General features: G+C 38.7%; 1 protein-coding gene across 3 annotated transcripts in view; it reads right to left on the bottom strand.

Moving 5' to 3' along the window:
* The window catches only part of PCSK5 (proprotein convertase subtilisin/kexin type 5), a 451,917-nt gene that overhangs the window by 211,531 nt on the left and 221,494 nt on the right, over positions 1 to 18,892 (bottom strand). For all 3 annotated transcript variants that reach the window (XM_061200330.1, XM_061200331.1, XM_061200332.1), the window contains exon 10: positions 1,425 to 1,528. In XM_061200330.1, the coding sequence (XP_061056313.1) occupies positions 1,425 to 1,528 (104 nt within the window). The remainder of the gene's footprint in view (positions 1 to 1,424; positions 1,529 to 18,892) is intronic.

An 18,892-nucleotide genomic window follows, 5' to 3' on the forward strand; every position in this document is an offset into this window, starting at 1 on the left:
AACATTTGCTATTCTGGAACTACGTGTCTTGATTTGGGCTTCAGAAAATGTGATCCCAACAGGTATTTACAATGCTTTAGATTAAAAGCTCATTGAACACTGCTGCATTATATAATTTACAAGCACAGAAAGGTATTCGATAATACTCGAAAGCAGAGGGACATTCTTTTTTTCTAAAAGTGAAGTTTTCAGTGAAGATGTTAATCAAAGAACTCTTTTATATGGTGCTGGTTCCCTGGCATATTGATAGGTTTTGGCAAAGCATGATTAATAAGCTGCTTGCAAATAATTTTTAAAATTACACTTTACATTTTCAGCATGAATATTTATATACATTGGGTATAATACACTAAGGATATATTAAAATCATATGTAAGCTATCCTATGTAGATAATATTATTCAGCTTCTAAATTGTTTAAGTTGGGGAAGTTAGCGCCCAGAAAAATTAAATGACTTGCCCAGGATTATTCAGCTTATTACCAATGATCTGAGGACCAGAACCGTAATTTTTAAGTAGATATTCCTTATGTTATAGAATACTGGTTTTCATCCATAGGGATATATAATGATACAAAGATTATTTGGGAGTAAATTTAAGTCTGCAGATACAACAAAAAGTAATCTTTGTTGTAACTTAAATTAATGGATTAAAATTTAGATTATCTGAAACTTGAGTAAAGATACTACACTATAGGACATCTGCTTTATATAATTATTTTCTTTTGATTATAGCATATGTTATGGATGACAATAAACAAAATGGCTACCATTAGTAAGATAGTTTGAGGGAACTACAATCCCTATCAGCCATGGGAAAAATAGTCAGCACTCATTATATCCTGTGCACACTTGCCTAAGACTGCACATTATAAAGCTTCATAAGAACTTTTAGTTTATGTAAAGTAATGTCTTAGAATTATGCCTGTTTTTCTGTTTGTGGAAGGTTTAAAAAAAAAAAAAACAACAAAAACAAAATATGTAGAAAAGCATAGCCTAGCAACTAACAGCGCTACCCTCAAACGAACAAAAGATACCAGCTATTATTAACTGGAAGTAATCACTCCAGAAGGTAAGGAATTTTTAAATACATTGTTACAAATACCACTCAGATAATCAATGACAGCAAAGAGTAAACTAATGAGAAGCCCCATAGGTCGACAATACTTGGAAGTTTGTTACCTTTAAAGAAACTGACCTATGATGTGGGAAGCCAAGGAAATCTGCCTTAAATGTGTTGTTTTAATTAAAAAAAAAAAAAAAAAAAGGAACCTGCCTTTTTTTTTCCTACTAAGAGGTCAAGCTCTTCCTGTGTCAGTACAAAATTTAAAGTTTCTTTGGATGGGTTCTATTTCCTGCTCTCCATTTAAAATGGGGGAAAAATAAAAATATTTTGCCTGTGACAAAATATGAAAGAAGTTCTCACCCTTAAAACCAGCAGCATTGGTTTTCCAGTCATTAGCGTTCAAATGTCCTGCACGGGAAGTCCTTACAATAACATGCTGCACGTCTCTCCAGGTCAGAAACGGACTGGGGAAAGACAAGGTAAGAATCATTGTACCAAAAAAAAAAAAAGATGGGGGAAGCAGAGAGTCACAAGCAAATTAAAAAAGCGAAAGCAGAAGGGCAAAGTACTAAAAACAAAGGGTCAGCGATTTGGGTTTGGGATAAACAAATGCCAAATGCCGCTCTTGTTCTCAACTTGGAGAAGTGACATTAGTCTCAGGAAGGCAGAAAATGTAACCTTTAATTTGAGAAATAATGTGATATTAGTCAGTGTAAGTTTTTAAAAGGGTGAAGATTTCCAGTTTCCTCAACAAAATGGCTCCCAATTCTGGCCCTGTCATCCTTCGTGTAGACTCTTGCATTATCATAAGAAAATTACAACAAGCTAAAATCAAAACTGAAGGGCTCTTGAACATTCCTTGTTCAGTTGTTTAGCCAGGCACTTGATTTTAATTTAACAAAGAACTTAGCAATGTTAACCATTCCGGATGGATGTGTGGGATACAGAAAAAGTCTCAACTGAAACCAAGTCTTCATTTTCAGTGTTCTCAAAGGAAGAGGATGTGGTACAGAGCCCAAAACTGGGTACCCAGGCACAGAAAACTATGGGAGTGTCTTAATTTGCAATAAATAGTTATTAAATTATTGGATACCTATTTCTTATGGCTGTTGGCACTGAAGATCACAAAGACACTACTGAATGGGAGATACTTTCATCAAAGAACTGCAATACTAATAAACACACAGAAAACAAATCCAAGTACATATACACAGTCTTTTGTTCTCTTTCAAAGAACATGTTATTTACTAAAGGCATTTGACTCAGTGCATGCATGAAATTCTAATCAGGATACTTATTCAATTCAGTCTTGAATGTGAGGTGTGACAATTTTTTTACTTAACTAGGAAATATGGCAACTTATTATGCAGCTTGTGTAGTTATTTTCTTTGCTTCTCATCTGCCACCTTCATTTTAGAAGGATATTTGCAAAGGATGGGTCGGAACATTTGGAGGAGGAGAGACAATGACTTGCTACCTTCCTAGAAGTGTGACAGGGGCATGTGGTAATCTCTGTACCCCCTCGTATGGGCATGTATGCACACTGGTGTCTCCCAGGCAGAGGGAGAACGTGGTATCTTTATAGCTAATTTTCAATGATGAAGCTGCACACTGCTTCACTTGATACTACATTTTCCTATCACACTCAGCATATACGTGTTTTTGAGGGTGGCCTACTAATGAGAGGGGGCCCAGTGATCAGATTCTGGTTCCTTCATTTTCTATGTATGTGAAATTGACTTCCCAAAGTGTCAGTTTCCCCACTTAGAATGTGGATGTTAATATCTACTTTACTTCGTTGTACCAACTGAATCAAAGTATAGTTGTCTCTTGAACAACGCGGAGGTTAGGGGCGCCGACCCCTGAGCAGTCAAAAATCTGAGTATAACTTATAGTTGGCCCTCCATAGCCACGGTTCTGCATCCATATATTCAACCAACAGCAGATCGTGTAGTACGTATTTAGTGAAAAAAATCTGCGTATAAGCGGACCTGTGCAGTTCAAACCTATGTTTTTCAAGAGTCAACTGCCATGCCAAGTACTTAACCTTGTTCCTGGTGCATAATAAACCATTATAAGTGGTAGATAGTACATCATTTTGCTAAAGTAAGAGCCACAGCTCCTATTTAGTGATTTGAAAATGAAGGAGATGGGGAGAGAAAAGTACTACAGAGTTCTTATACCTTTTTGTTATGTTCTCAGATTCCAAATAAAAGAGAAATATTACTGCCATTTTCAAAGTTTCCATAAGGGACAAGATAGGATCTTGACTATTTTGTAAGGTTGCATTAATAGAAGAACTTATAACAAGGGATTAAAACCCATCCACGTGAGTTTGAAAGATATGAGAACAATGGAAGCAGAATTATTTTTGCTTTGATACAACACTTGTTAGGAGCCAACTTTAGAACCTGACAAGGCACAAAACGCTGAAGAAAGGGAGGGAGGTTGTGTGATGGATCCCAGGAGGCACGGAAGTTTTGCTTCTAAAACAGTTGGCATGATTTGGCCCTTAGCTGGCTAATAGTGAATCCACAACAAAATTTAATAGAGTCCATGCACTACAGTCAGGAAAATTAGGAGAATGAGTCCAGGGAAAATTCTGAATGCTACTCTCAACATAAGACGTTCTAGCTCTGCCTGAAATGTGATGCTAATCTCCATTCCCTTTTCCAGTGTAGTTACTTGGGTGCGGGGCAAAAACAACAACAGAAAAGCTCAGTCTGGAAAGACATTCCAGCCCCTTATTTATGGGAAAGCAAAATCCTCTCAAGTGAACATGTATGTTTTTATTTTTTCATGAGCAAACAGCGAGACCCCTAAAAGTACACTTGGATGTGATAAATATGTCTAACTCAACCTTGTAATTTTAAAATAACATTTAACACACAGTTAAAACTTTCACATTTTAAATGTTATCCTTCAGGGGAAAAAAAAAAAAAGAAAAGAAACAACACAAGTTTCCCTGTTACCTATCACCAGGGCAAAATTCCTTTAGAAATATCAAGCACAAGGTTCTGACCATTGCGAGACCATTTCCCTAGTGACCCTTAGCTCTAAAAATAGAATAATAATAACAGAACAGGAAACACTTATCTTGTACCTTAAGCAGTTGTATTCAGGCAGATTCAGGAAGCCTCCTGCATTCAACTCAGCCTGAAGAAATGAGAGTTACTTGCTCTCATGCTGAGTTGCACAAACTAATTCTTCTTGGAGTGCTTGTAATTAGAAGGGAGAAATTACCTTCAGGAAATTGAAACTACACATGGAAAGGAGGCATTCAGATAATTTTACTGTGACATCTGATAATGTACAACTTCAGAAATGATTTAATTTCAAAATTTCCTGAATTTCACCAAAATAAAGGGAGAAAGATAATATGGGAAACCAATGGATTTTTGAATCAGTGGTGTTCCTACCTGTGGGAGGGTAATTACTTATAGCTCAGGAAACAGCCATAGGTTAAGTGGCTAGTATCCTGAGAGGACTTTTATTTATGGGAAAGTCGGATTCACATTTTATGACCTATTTGTATTTATGCTCACAGGGATGATGTAGGAATGAAGAAGTCATCAAACGTGGGGTAAACCACATACAGAGTGAAAGCAGAGTGCCCTGTGCCGTGAATGCCACAGTCCACGATGGTAACATAGGACCTCCTAAAACTTACCCCCCCTGCCAATTACCCTGGACCCACACTCCAGTGGCCTCTGAAAACCAATACCCCTTTCACCGCCAAAGCACCAAAAGATTTGGGGCAAATAATAATCAAAAAGGCCAAAAGTCTAACCAACCTGGAAAAAAAGAGCAGTTTCTCTCAACTCTGAGCCCAGTGACCACCAGTCTCATAATAAGCCACCAGGAGTTATGCCACATACCCCTCAGGTTTCTTCCTGGAATTATTGACAGTTACCCCTGAATAACAATATACACTAAAAGGTCACATTTATAAATGCCTGCAAAACGTGGCTAGTTAACAATGACCTTTCAAGGCAATACAATATACATGATTTTCTGGGGAGTCCTGTATGTATCATCTTTTCCTGTAAGGAAGTTTTGCATCCTTTGATGACCTCAAAATAATAACCAACATTTAGTGAACACTTGGCCAAGGAGAGGTACTGTATGTTGTATATGCACTATGATTGTGTAATCTAAAAAAATCACATGACAGAGGTAAAATTTTTATTCCCATTTCATAGATGACAAAAGTGAGACTTTGCGTTCCACACAGTAACTCAAGGACATATAGGTAGGTCGTGGTAGAGCTACAATTCAAACCAGCTGCACTTGGCTATGATAATATGCTACCAATCACTATTTAATACCATCTCCACATGGACCCATAAAGGTGAAATGAATGTACACACAGTGGCTTGTCAGGTGGTTCTCTAACAGCTGGATCAGGAAGCCAAGTGTGGCATGTTCTGTCCTCATGGTCATACAATTTTTGTGCCCATACTCTCTCTCTCAACTCAGTTGGCTGAGTTTTGTTTGCCACAGAATTCAGGAGATTCTTGAGTCCTAATTTGATTTTCAGGTTCCAAAGGCCTAACTTTGGCACATTCTATCAAGAAGGTAAACAGAAAGATACTGAACTAGGAAAAATCATACTCTTTTTATAAAATAATATTTTATACTAGATGTCATAACATTGTACCTTTTCTTAACATTTGGTATGAACTTGTCACCTTGCCTGACACGCTCACACTTTGATGTGGTTTAAAGCCTGATTAGGTAACTCTTCTCCAGCAAGGGAACCTCAGCTGAACCTCATCTCAAATACTTCTAGTCTCCCGCTGCAAAAATAGGATCATGAACGACACTATCACTACCTGGTGTTTGTATTACATTTTTGTTCTGAGCAGTTCAAAGTATTTCATGGGCCCAACAACAGGTTGTAGAAGAAGTAGGACATATCCCAGGAGAGACATTCTGTCTAGTGCTTCTTGTTGGACGTCTAAGTGCAACTGCTAGCACTTAAAAAAAAAAATTCCCTCCCCAAGAGTTTTCCCAGATAATTCTGCACACTTGTGAATAAATGTGTACTTGGTGGTCCTTAAAAACAAGGACCGATTTTAAATCCTGAGTGACTGATTCACCTGCATTTATTAAAGAGAAAAAAGAACTCACCTTCCCCCCCAAGCCCCCAGATGGACCTATCATCATAGGCAGTTTAAGGACAACTGATAAAAGGAAAAACGAATACACATCTTATTATAGAAAAAGAATAGATCAATAAGAGGAGCAATAGCGAATCCAGATAATGAAAACCGTTCCCTAAACAGGACAATCATCTTTAAATACAAGAGTGATTCCATCTAAAGCAAGGATGAGCGATTACGTGGACCAGACCTATAGGGAAACAGCAAGAGCAATCAGCAATCATCACATATCCAACTTACTAGTCAAGCAAAAATCCAAGGCCAAAGCAGTCTCCTTTTATGTTTCTTAAGATTGTGTAAAAGAAAAATGGGAATCAGTAGCCAGAAAATGAACGTCATTGTACAGATGCTAAATAAGTCAGCAATTATGGGAAAGGATTCATTGTGAGCTGGAAGAACCAAGATGAGGCAGAAGTGTTTAAAGCCTGCAGAGATTGAGGAAAAACATTACTCTGACTGCAGCCAGTATGTGCCAGCGATGATTCAAGAATAAAATACAGACCTTTCAACAAAGGAAACCAATCTTCTTTTGTCAGGTAATGAAGAGCCCAAAGGGATTGCCAGGTGGTGAGTCCCACTATGAGCAGGAATGTATCCCTAATGGGAGTGCATTTGTTCTGTGTTCTATATTAATTCAAAAGTCCCGGGTCTAAAGCTGGGTTGCAGTAACAGAAAACACAGTTAATAATACCTCCAGATTTAGAAATATGATTTGTATTGGTATCACCAGGATCCCTGCTTAGGATCCATCCACACCTGAATCAAAGCAGAAAAGATAAAAGAAAAAACTGGTTGGAGATCACCTAAGTCAAATTTTTATTTTACTCTTTTGTGAAACCACTCACTGATTCCCTGAATTTAGTCTAAACCAAAGGTGTGGAAATTTGGTTTATAAACACACTTAAGATAGCCCCCAATTTACAAAGAAAAATTCTGTCATTTAAACTGAAGTGCCTTCTTTCCATTATAAATCCCAGCTTATCTGTAGGATTTGTCATTATACCTGAAAGACATCAATTAAATTTTCTGCAGCCTTAAGAATGATTATTTTGTTTGTAAGCTCAATAATCATTTCCTTGAAATACTTTGTTATGTAAATGCTTATGGAATAAAACCTGATGAGTGGTCAGCCAGAGGTACACTAAGTTGAGATCACATGCATTGAAATCAATTCATGATCATGGAACTTTATTTCCACCTGCTCTTGTGGTACACTCAATTTCCTCTGAGAATATTACCCTGAGACTATAAATTCTGGCCATTCTAAAGCCCTCTCTCCTAAAAGGAACCCTCTTACACTGTTGGTGGGAATGTAAATTGGTGCAGCCAATTTACTATGGAAAACAGTATGGAGGTTCCTCAAAAAACTAGAAATAGAGTTGCCATATGATCCAGCAATCCCACTCCTGGGCATATATCTGGAGAAAACTCAAATTCGAAAAAATACATGCACCCCAATGTTCATAGCAGCACTATTTACAATAGCCAAGACATGGAAGCACCTAAGTGTCCATCGACCAAAGAAGATGTGGTATATATACACAACGGAATGTTACACAGCCATAAAAAAGAATGAAATAATGCTATTTGCAGCAACATGGATGGACCTAGAGATTATCATACTAAGTGAAGACAGACAGAGAAAGACAAATATCATATGATATCACTTATATGTGGAATCTAAAAAAATGATACAAATGAACTTAATTACAAAACAGTAATAGACCCACAGACATAGAAAACAAACTTATGGTTACCAAAGGGGAAAGGTTGGGGTGGGGGAGGGATAAATTAGGAGTTTGGGATTAACATATACACACATATATAAAATAGATAACCAACAAGGACCTACTATATAGCATAGGGAACTATACTCAATATTTTGTAATAACCTATAAGGAAAAAGAATCTGAAATGCATATATATACACACACATATATATATGTATATATAACTGAATCACTTTGCTGTACACCTGAAACTAACACAACACTGTAAATCAACTGTACTTCAATAAAAAATAAAAATAAATGGAAAAAAAAGGCCTCTGTCTTTATGCAACCATAACCTGGAATCTAAATCCGACTCTCATTTTTGTCCCCAATCTTTGAAATTGTTTGAAGTAGACCAAATGTGTTGGTATGAGAGCTTCCTCCCTAAGTTTATCCTGGTCAAGCTGGGAGAAACTCAAGTCTGGGAAAGAAACTGGAGGACACAGCTCACTCCCCCTTTTCTGCTAATTTTGTAGGCTACCTACCACTGGGCATGAATAAATACATAATTTTAAGCTAACTGACCTTGTCCTGCAGAAAGACACTGTGGCCCCCATTATTTATTTCTAATTTAAATTTGTTCTCAAAATAATAATAAACATAGTTTCTAATCACTTGAGAATGGTATAAATTGTGCTTTAGAGTCAGGAAGACTTGGGGTAAATCATGACCTGCTACTTAATAGGTCTGTCACCCTAGTATATTTACTAAAATTCTCTGGACTCAGTTTCCCACCTGAAATGTGGAGACAAATTCATTAGCTCAAATTCTTGGTTGCAAGAATTTGAGGTAATGAATATAAAGTGCCTGGCACATGAAAGGCTCTCAAAGACAGCAGTCATTATGAGTACTTGAGATGAACAACCTATCATCCCAGAAAAATTCAGAAGGACCACTTTCTGAATTTATACTAGCATCTGATGAATTGTCATTTAATTAAGCTAAGTTTTCCTCTATGCTCCTAAATTTTAATAGTATGTTTTTTAGTTTCTGTAATACATGAACAAAATAGCATCTTCAACACCTTGGTATATTTCTGCTTAGTGAAATAATAATGCTACTAAGATGTGTCAAAAAGCTCTGGTTTTAAAAGCTGATGGTGGAGGCAGCAACTGGTTGGGAAAGAACTGTTTGTACCCGCTGTGATTGTAACAAACCCTCTCTATTTGTGGGAAGATCTTCCCTTTTGATGGTTGGCCATTGATGTGATGTTGTAAAGAACGGTGAATTGTTCTTTGGTTTGATAGCCTAGTGCTTTTCAAGTACCAAATGTTAGGATGAAGACTTTGAACGTACTTATTCGCTTAATGGAACTACCAGACTGAAGTGTTTTGAAACTTTTTCTACATAGTTCAAGGATCTGCAGAGTTCTTACCTCAAAAGCCAGCAGGTGAACCCTTGGACAGGCAACAAAAAATATTTGGTTGCATCTCTGTTCTCATTATTATTTTAAATTACTTTACAGCATTTTTCTCATTATTTTTTTCCTATTAAGTACAAAGAATTAAAATGATCCTTTTCTACATGCTTATGTTTTTAAACAAAGGTTTTCAAAGTTCAGCTTTAATTTTAAACTTAAATGAAAATGACTAAGCATTTTGGATTCTAGAATTTTAAGTAAATGTTATTCTATTTTAGACACTCCTGGTTCATTATGTAAACTCCTAGCAATCTTTTAAATTATTAGACTAAAATAGTAACAGAAAACATTTTTCAAAAATTTCATGCTACACACACACACACACACACACACACACACACACACACTCCGAGGAAAAGATCAACTGAGATGAATAGAAATCTATTACAACAATTTTGGAGGTATTTTAAATAACCCTATGGCTGATGTGACTGGACTGAAAAAAATAATGTTTAACTTTCCCATACTTCACATTAAGAAAACAAAGCTGGCTTGTCACCTAAAGGAAAGTAGAGGGAATAAAAGTAACAAAACCCCTCAAACCTCAGCCCTGTTTCCCTGTCTCCCAAATTAAAGACCCAAGATATTAATGGGCTAAAAATGCAGGTACATAATTCACTACCGCACAAGAACTCCTTTTTTATTTTCAAGGCAGCCCATGTATTAACTCCGATATCTCTCCTGTCCCTATTATCAGTGTCTCAATTCCCAGAAACTGTGGCAGAAAATAGAGGATAAATTCCAACTTTCTTTTCTATTGCCTCCCCTACTCTATATGTTGGGATGCCAAAACTCAGGTCTTTCCAGTGAGGGGTGCACAAGAGACAGAGTTGTGACTAATAAAACATAAGTGGGAGTCTACTGAGCATTTCTGAGAAAGTCTCTGCTTTCCTACCACAGGCACTGCCTAATCCTCCTTCACTCTTTCCTTCCTCTTTTTACCTGAATGTGGATGTGATGGCTGGCACTGCAGCAGCCATTAAGAAAAAGTAAAAGATAACACAGACTTTGGCCTTGGTAGCCTTGAGCTTCTGAACCAACATCTTCACTTGCGGATTTCCTGTTGTACCAGCCACATTTAGCTATTAAATACAATTCCTAAAATATGTATCTCCAAAAGTACAGAGTATTAGATAGCATTTATTGAATACTTACTATGTGCCAGGCACATTGTGAAAAGTACTCAATATTCATTATTTCATTTATTTCTCACAACAATCCTATGAGACAGGTACTACTATTATTTTTATTACTAAAATAAGGAAATCAAAGCAGGGAAAGTTTAATGACCCTGTTAGGGTCACATGATTAGCAAAAGCTGAAATTGGCTACAGGCAGTCTGACTCCAGAGCCCTAGGTCTGAGCTATTCCACCACCATGTTGTCTTGTACTGGAGAAGGGGCCACAAGGGGAAGAGTCAGGGTAACAAGCATTGTAGGGACTGGCCAGCAAGCCTCCAATTTTTATAGTAAGGGTAGGAAATGATCCTGTCCTCACTCAGCATCCTCACTTTGGATGGATCTCTACCAGCATCTCAGAGTTGACTGGGGGTTTTGTCCCTCATTCCACAATTCAATGGCAGATTTGAACAGGTCTGTGCCTGGACGCTAGTCAGAGCAGCTCATCATCACACCCTTTTTGAAGCCAGAGTTTTTCACTGAGAATTTAAAAAAAAGCAAAGAATAGAAACAAAGAAAGAAAGAAAGGAAGGAAAAAAATTTTAAGGTAAAAGAAGCATAAGAGTGCAGGATGGACCTTCAAGATGGTGGAGAAGTAACATGTGGACATCGCCTTCCTCCCCACAAATACATCAGAAATACATCTACATGCGGAACAACTCCTACAGAACACCTACTGAACGCTGGCAGAAGACCTCAGACCTCCCAAAGGCAAGAAACTCCCCACGGACCTGGGTAGGGCAAAAGAAAAAAGAAAAAACAGAGACAAAAGAATAGGGACGGTACCTGCACCACTGGGAGGAAGGTGTGAAGGAGGAAAAGTTTCCACACACTAGGAAGCCCCTTCAATGGCAGGGACGGGGGTGGGGGTGGGGTGAGGGGAAGCTTCGGAGCCACGGAGGAGAGCGCAGTAACAGGGGTGCAGAGGGCAAAGCGGAGAGATTCCCGCACAAAGAATTGGTGCGGACCAGCACTCACCAGCCCGAGATGCTTGTCTGCTCACCCGCCGGGGCGAGTGGGGGCTGGGAGCTGAGGCTCGGGCTTCGGTCGGATCGCAGGGAGAGGACTGGGGTTGGCTGCGTGAACACAACCTGAAGGGGGCTAGTGTGCCACAGCTAGTGGGGAGGGAGTCTGGGAAAAAGTCTGGAACTGCCTAAGAGGCAAGAGACCATTGTTTCAGGGTGCGCGAGGAGAGGGAATTCAGAGCGCCGCCTAAACGAGCCCAGAGATGGGCGTGACCTGCAGCTACCAGCGCGGACCCCAGAGACGGGCATGAAACGCTGAGGCTCCCGCTGCGGCCACCAAGAAGCCTGTATGCAAGCACACGTCACTCTCCACACCTCCCCTCCCGGGAGCCTGTGCAGCATGCCACTGCCAGGGTCCCGTGATCCAGGGACAACTTCCCCGGGGCGAACACATGGCACGCCTCAGGCTGCTGCAACGTCACGCCGGCCTCTGCCGCCGCAGGCTCGCCCCGCATCCGTACCTCTCCCTCCCCCCGCCTGAGTGAGCCAGAGCCCCCGAAGCAGCTGCTCCTTTAACCCGCTTCTGTCTGGGTGAAGAACAGATGCCAGAGGGTGACCTACATGCAGAGGCAGGGCCAAATCGAAAGCTGAACCCCAGGAGCTGTGCAAACAAAAAAGAGAAAGGGAAATCTCTCCCAGCAGCCTCAGGAGCAGCGGATTAAATCTCCACAATCAACTTGATGTACCCTGCATCTGTGGAATACCTGAATGGACAACGTTTTTACTACTTATTATCATTGGTGGATTTGTTTATTGCTTTGGTTGCTCTCTTCTATTTTTTATTTAAAAAAATTTTTATTAATATTTTAAAAAAATTTTATTTTATTTATTTTTTTCTTTCTTTCTTTCTTTTTTCTCACCCTTTTCTTCTGAGCCATGTGGCTGACAGGGCCGTGGTGCTCCAGCTGGGTGTCAGGACTGAGCCTCTGAGGTGGGAGAGCCGAGTCCAGGACATTGGACCACCAGCCCCATGTCATATCAACTGGCAAGAGCTCTCCCAGAGATCTCCATCTCAATGCTAAGACCCAGCTCCATTCAATGACCAGCAAGCTCCAGTGCTAGACAGCCCATGCCAAACAACTAGCAAGACAGGAACCCACCCCCACCCCTTAGCAGAGAGGCTGCCTAAAATCATAATAAGGTCACAAACACCCCAAAACACACCACCGGACATGGTCCTGCCCACCAGAAAGACAAGATCCAGCCTCATCCACCAGAACACAGGCACCAGTCCCCTCCACCAGGAAGCCTACACAACCCACTGAACCAACCTTACCCACTGGGGGCAGACACTAAAAAACGGGAACTACGAACCTGCAGCCTGCGAAAAGGAGACCCCAAACACATGTAAGTTAAGCAAAATGAGAAGACAGAGAAATATGCAGCAGATGAAGGAGCAAGGTAAAAACCCACCCAACGAAACAAATGAAGAGGAAATAGGCAGTCTACCTGAAAAAGAATTCAGAATAATGATAGTAAAGAGGATCCAAAATCTTGGAAATAGAATGGAGAAAATACAAGAAATGTTTAACAAGGACCTAGAAGAACCAAAGAGCAAACAAACAATGATGAACAACACAATAAATGAAATTAAAAATTCTCTAGAAGGAATCAATAGCAGAATAACTGAGGCAGAAGAACGGATAAGTGACCTGGAAGTTAAAATAGTGGAAATAAGTACTGCAGAGCAGAATAAAGAAAAAAGAATGCAAAGAACTGAGGACAGTCTCAGAGACCTCTGGGAAAACATTAAACACACCAACATTTGAATTATAGGGGTCCCAGAAGAAGAAGGGAAAAAGAAAGGGATTGAGAAAATATTTGAAGAGATTATAGTTGAAAACTTCCCCAATATGGGAAAGGAAATAATCAAGTCCAGGAAGGGCAGAGAGTCCCACACAGGATAAATCCAAGGAGAAACACACCAAGACACATATTAATCAAACTATCAAAAATTAAATACAAAGAACAAATATTAAAAGCAGCAAGGGAAAAGCAACAAATAACATACAAGGGAATCCCATAAGGTTAACAGCTGGTTTCTCAGGAGACACTCTGCAAGCCAGAAGAGTGTGGCAGGACATATTTAAAGTGATGAAAGGGAAAAACCTACAACCAAGATTACTGTACTCAGCAAGGACCTCATTCAGATTTGACGAGGAAATTAAAACATTTACAGACAAGCAAAAGCTAAGAGAATTTAGCACCACCAAACCAACTTTACAACAAATGCTAAAGGAACTTCTCTAGGCAGGAAACACAAGAGAAGGAAAAGACCTACAATACCAAAGCCAAAACAATTAAGAAAATGGTAATAGGAACATACATATTGATAATTAACCTTAAATGTAAATGGATTAAATGCTCCAAACTAAAGACATAGACTGGCTGAATGGATACGAAAACAAGACCCGTATATATGCTGTCTACAAGAAACCCACTTCAGACCTAGGGACACAAAGAGACCGAAAGTGAGGGGATGGAAAAAGATATTCGATGCAAATGGAAATCAGAAGAAAGCTGGAGTAGCAATACTCATATCAGATAAAATAGACTTTAAAATAAAGACTATTACAAGAGACAAAGAAGGACACTTCATAATAATCAAGGTATCAATCCAAGAAGAAGATACAACAATTGTAAAATTTTATGCACCCAACATAGGAGCACCTCAATACATAAGGCAAATGCTAACAGCCATAAAAGGGGAAATCGACAGAAACACGATAATAGTAGGGGACTTTAACACCCTACTTTCACCAATGGACAGATCAATCAAAATGCAAATAAATAAGGAAACACAAGCTTTAAATGATACATTAAACAAGATGAACTTAACTGATATTTATAGGACATTCCAGCCAAAAACAACACAACACACCTTCTTCTCAAGTGCTCATGGAACATTCTCCAGGATAGATCATATCTTGGGTCACAAATCCAGCCTTGGTAAATTTAAGAAAACTGAAATCATATCAGGTATCCTTTCCGACCACAATGCAATGAGACTAGATATCAATTATAGGAAAAAACTGTAAAAAATACAAACGTATGGAGGCTAAACAAAATGTTACTAAATAACCAAGAGATCAGTGAAGAAATCAAAGAGGAAATAAAAAAATACCTAGAAACAAATGACAATGAAAATATGATGGCCCCAAACCTATGGGATGCAGCAAAAGCAGTTCTAAGAGGGAAGTTTATAGCAATACAATCCTTCCTCAAGAAACAAGAAAAATCTGAAATAAACAACCTAAACTTACACCTAAAGCAACTAGAGAAAGAAGAACAAAAAACCCCCCAAAGTTAGCAGAAGGAAAGAAATCATAAAGACCAGATCAGAAATAAATGAAAAAGAAATGAAGGAAATGATAGCAAAGATCAATAAAACTAAAAGCTGCTTCTTTGAGAAGATAAACAAAATTGATAAACTATTAGCCAGTCTCATCAAGAAAAAAAGGGAGAAGACTCAAGTCAATAAAATTAGAAATGAAAAAAGGAGAAGTAACAACTGACACTGCAGAAATACAAAGGATCATGAGAGATTACTATAAGCAACTCTATGCCAATAAAATGGACAACCTGGAAGAAATGGACAAATTCTTGGAAAAGCACAACCTTCCGAGACTGAACCAGGAAGAAATAGAAAATATAAACATACCAATCACAAGCACTGAAATTGAAACTGTGATTAAAAATTTTCCAACAAACAAAAGCCCAGGACCAGATGGCTTCACACGAGAATTCTATCAAACATTTAGAGAAGAGCTAACACCTATCCTTCTCAAACTCTTCCAAAATATAGCAGAGGGAGGAACACTTCCAAACTCATTCTACAAGACCACCATCACCCTGAAACCAAAACCAGACAAAGATGTCACAAAAAAAGAAAACTACAGGCCAATATCAGTGATGAACATAGATGCAAAAATCCTCAACAAAATATTAGCAAACAGAATCCAGCAGCACATTAAAAGGATCATACACCATGATCAAGTGGGATTTATCCCAGGAATGCAAGGATTCTTCAACATACACTAATCAATCATTGTGATACACCATATTAACAAATTGAAGAATAAAAACCATATGATAATCTCAATAGATGCAGAAAAAGCTTTTGAAAAATTCAACACCCATTTATCACAACTGTCCAGAAAGTAGGCAGAGAGGGAACCTATCTCAACATAATAAAGGCCATATATGACCAACTCACAGCCAACATCATTCTCAATGGTGAAAAACTGAAACCATTTCCACCAAGATTAGGAACAAGACAAGGTTGCCCACTCTCACCACTATTATTCAACATAGTTTTGGAAGTTTTAGCCACAGCAATCAGAGAAGAAAAACAAATAAAAGGAATCCAAATCAGAAAAGAAGTAAAATGGTCACTGTTTGCAGATGACATTATACTATACATAGAGAATCCTAAAGATGCTACCAGAAAACTACTAGAGCTAATCAATGAATTTGGTAAAGTAGCAGGATACAAAATCAATGCACAGAAATCTCTTGCATTCCTGTACACTAATGATGAAAAATCTGAAAGAGAAATTAAGGAAACACTCCCATGTACCACTGCAAGAAAAAGAATAAAATACCTAGGAATAAACCTACCTAAAGGGCTTCCCTGGTGGTGCAGTGTTTGAGAATCCACCTGCCAATGCAGAAGACAAGGTTTGAGCCCTGGTCCGGGAAGATCCCACATGCCGTGGAGCAAGTAGGCCTGTATGCCACAACTACTGAGCCTGAGCTCTAGAGCCCGCGAGCCACAACTACTGAGCCTGCGTGCTACAACTACTGAAGCCCGTGCACCTAGAGCCCATGCTCCACAACAAGAGAAGCCACCGCAATGAGAAGCCCGCGCACTGCAATGAAGAGTAGCCCTCACTCGCTGCAACTAGAGAAAGCCTGCGTGCAGCAACGAAGACCCAATGCATCCAAAAAAAATTAAATAAATAAATTTATATAAGAAAACAACAACAACAACAACAAAAACCTACCTAAGGAGACAAAATACCTGTATGCAGAAAACTAAAAGACACTGATGAAAGAAATTAAAGATGACACAAACAGATGGAGAGATATACCATGTTCTTGGTTTGGAAGTATCAACATTGTGAAAATGACTATACTACCCAAAGCAAGCTACAGATCCAGTGCAATCCCTATCAAAATACCAACGGCACTTTTTACAGAACTAAAACCAAAAATTTCACAATTTGTATGGAAACACAAAAGACCCTGAATAGCCAAAGCAATCTTGAGAAAGAAAAACAGAGCTGGAGGATCAGGCTTCCTGACTTTAAACTATACCACAAAGCTACAGTAATCAAGACGGTATGGTACTGGCACAAAAACAGCAATATAGATAAATGGGACAGGATAGAAAGCCCAGAGATAAACCCACGCTCATATGGTCACCTTATCTTTGACAAAGGAGGCAAGAATATACAATGGAGAAAAGACAGCCTCTTCAATAAGTGCTGCTGGGAAAACTGGACAGCTACATGTAAAAGAATGAAGTTGGAACAGTCCCTAACAACATACACAAAAATAAACTCAAAATGGATTTAAGACCTAAATGCAAGGCCAGACACTATAAAACTCTTAGAGGAAAACATAGGCAGAACACCCTATGACATAAATCACAGCAAGATCTTTTTTGACTCACCTCCCTGAGTAATGGAAATAATATCAAAAATAAACAAATGCGACCTAATGAAACTTAAAAGCTTTTGCACAGCAAAGGAAACCATAAACAAGACGAAAAGACAACCCTCAGAATGGGAGAAAATATTTGCAAATGAAGCAACTGACAAAGGATTAATCCCAAAATATACAAGCAGCTCATGCAGCTCAATATCAAAAAAACAAACAACCCAATCAAAAAATGGGCAGAAGACCTAAATAGACACATCTCCAAAAAATATATACAGATTGCCAACAAACACATGAAAACGATGCTCAACATCACTAGTTATTAGGGAAATGGAAATCAAAACTACAATGAGGTATCACCTCACACTGGTCAGAATGTCCATCAACAAAAAATCTACAAACAATAAATGCTGGAGAGGGTGTGGAGAAAAGGGAATCCTCTTGCACTGTTGGTGGGAATGTAAACTGATACAGCCACTATGGAGAACAGTATGGAGGTTCCTCAAAAAACTAAAAATATAACTACCATATGACCCAGCAATCCCACTACTGGGCACATACCCTGAGAAAACGATAATTCAAAAGGAGTCATGTACCACAGTGTTCACTGCAGCACTATTTACAATAGCCAGGACAGGGAAGCAATCTAAGTGTCCATCGACAGATGAATGGATAAAAAAGATGTGGCATGTATATACAATGGAATATCACTCAACCCTAAAAAGAAACGAAATTGAGTTATTTGTAGTGAGGTGGATGACCTAGAGTCTGTCATACAGAGTGAAGTAAGTCAGAAAGAGAAAAACAAATACTGTATGTTATCACATATATATATGGAATCTAAAAAAAAAAAAAAAAAAAAGGTTCTGAGGAACCTAGGGGTAGAACAGGAATAAAGACACAGACGTAGAGAATGGACCTGATGACACGGGAGGGGGAAGGGTCAGCTGAGACGAAGTGAGAGAGTGGCATAGACATATATACACTACCAAGTGTAAAACAGATAGCTAGTGGGAAGTAGCCGCATAGCACAGGGAGATCAGTTTGGTGCTTTGTGTCCACCTAGAGGGGTGCAATAGGGAGGGTGGGAGGGAGACGCAAGAGGGAGGGGATATGGGGATATTTGTATACTTAGAGCTGATTCACTTTATTATACAGCAGCAACTAACACAACAATGTAAAGCAATTATACTCAATAAAGATGTTTAAAAAAAGGGCGGGGGGAGAGAAGAGTGCAAAGGACAGGAAAAACAAAGAAAAAGAGAGAAGAAAGCCATGGAAGAAAAACAACAATAATATGGAGCCCATGGAAAAGACAGTGCAGAAGAAAGGAATCAATCAATCAATAAAGCAAGTTGAGATATCAAAATAGAAGCCTAGAGAAAGCAAGATTACAAGGAGTATAAAGTGGTATTAGCAAAAGCAGAGTTTGCATTGCAGGGAGTAAAGTGATACAGATATGGATATTGTTGAGTGGATGTACAGAATTGAAATAATGATGCAGAATACAAATGTAAGAACTTCCCACAATTTTGCTTTTTAGGAAAATAATGAAGAGATGACAAGGAAAGACAAAATGATAGATTTGGAAGACAGAAAACAGA

Source organism: Eubalaena glacialis, chromosome 9, assembly GCF_028564815.1.
Source record: "Eubalaena glacialis isolate mEubGla1 chromosome 9, mEubGla1.1.hap2.+ XY, whole genome shotgun sequence".
NCBI classification, from domain to species: Eukaryota; Metazoa; Chordata; class Mammalia; order Artiodactyla; family Balaenidae; genus Eubalaena; species Eubalaena glacialis.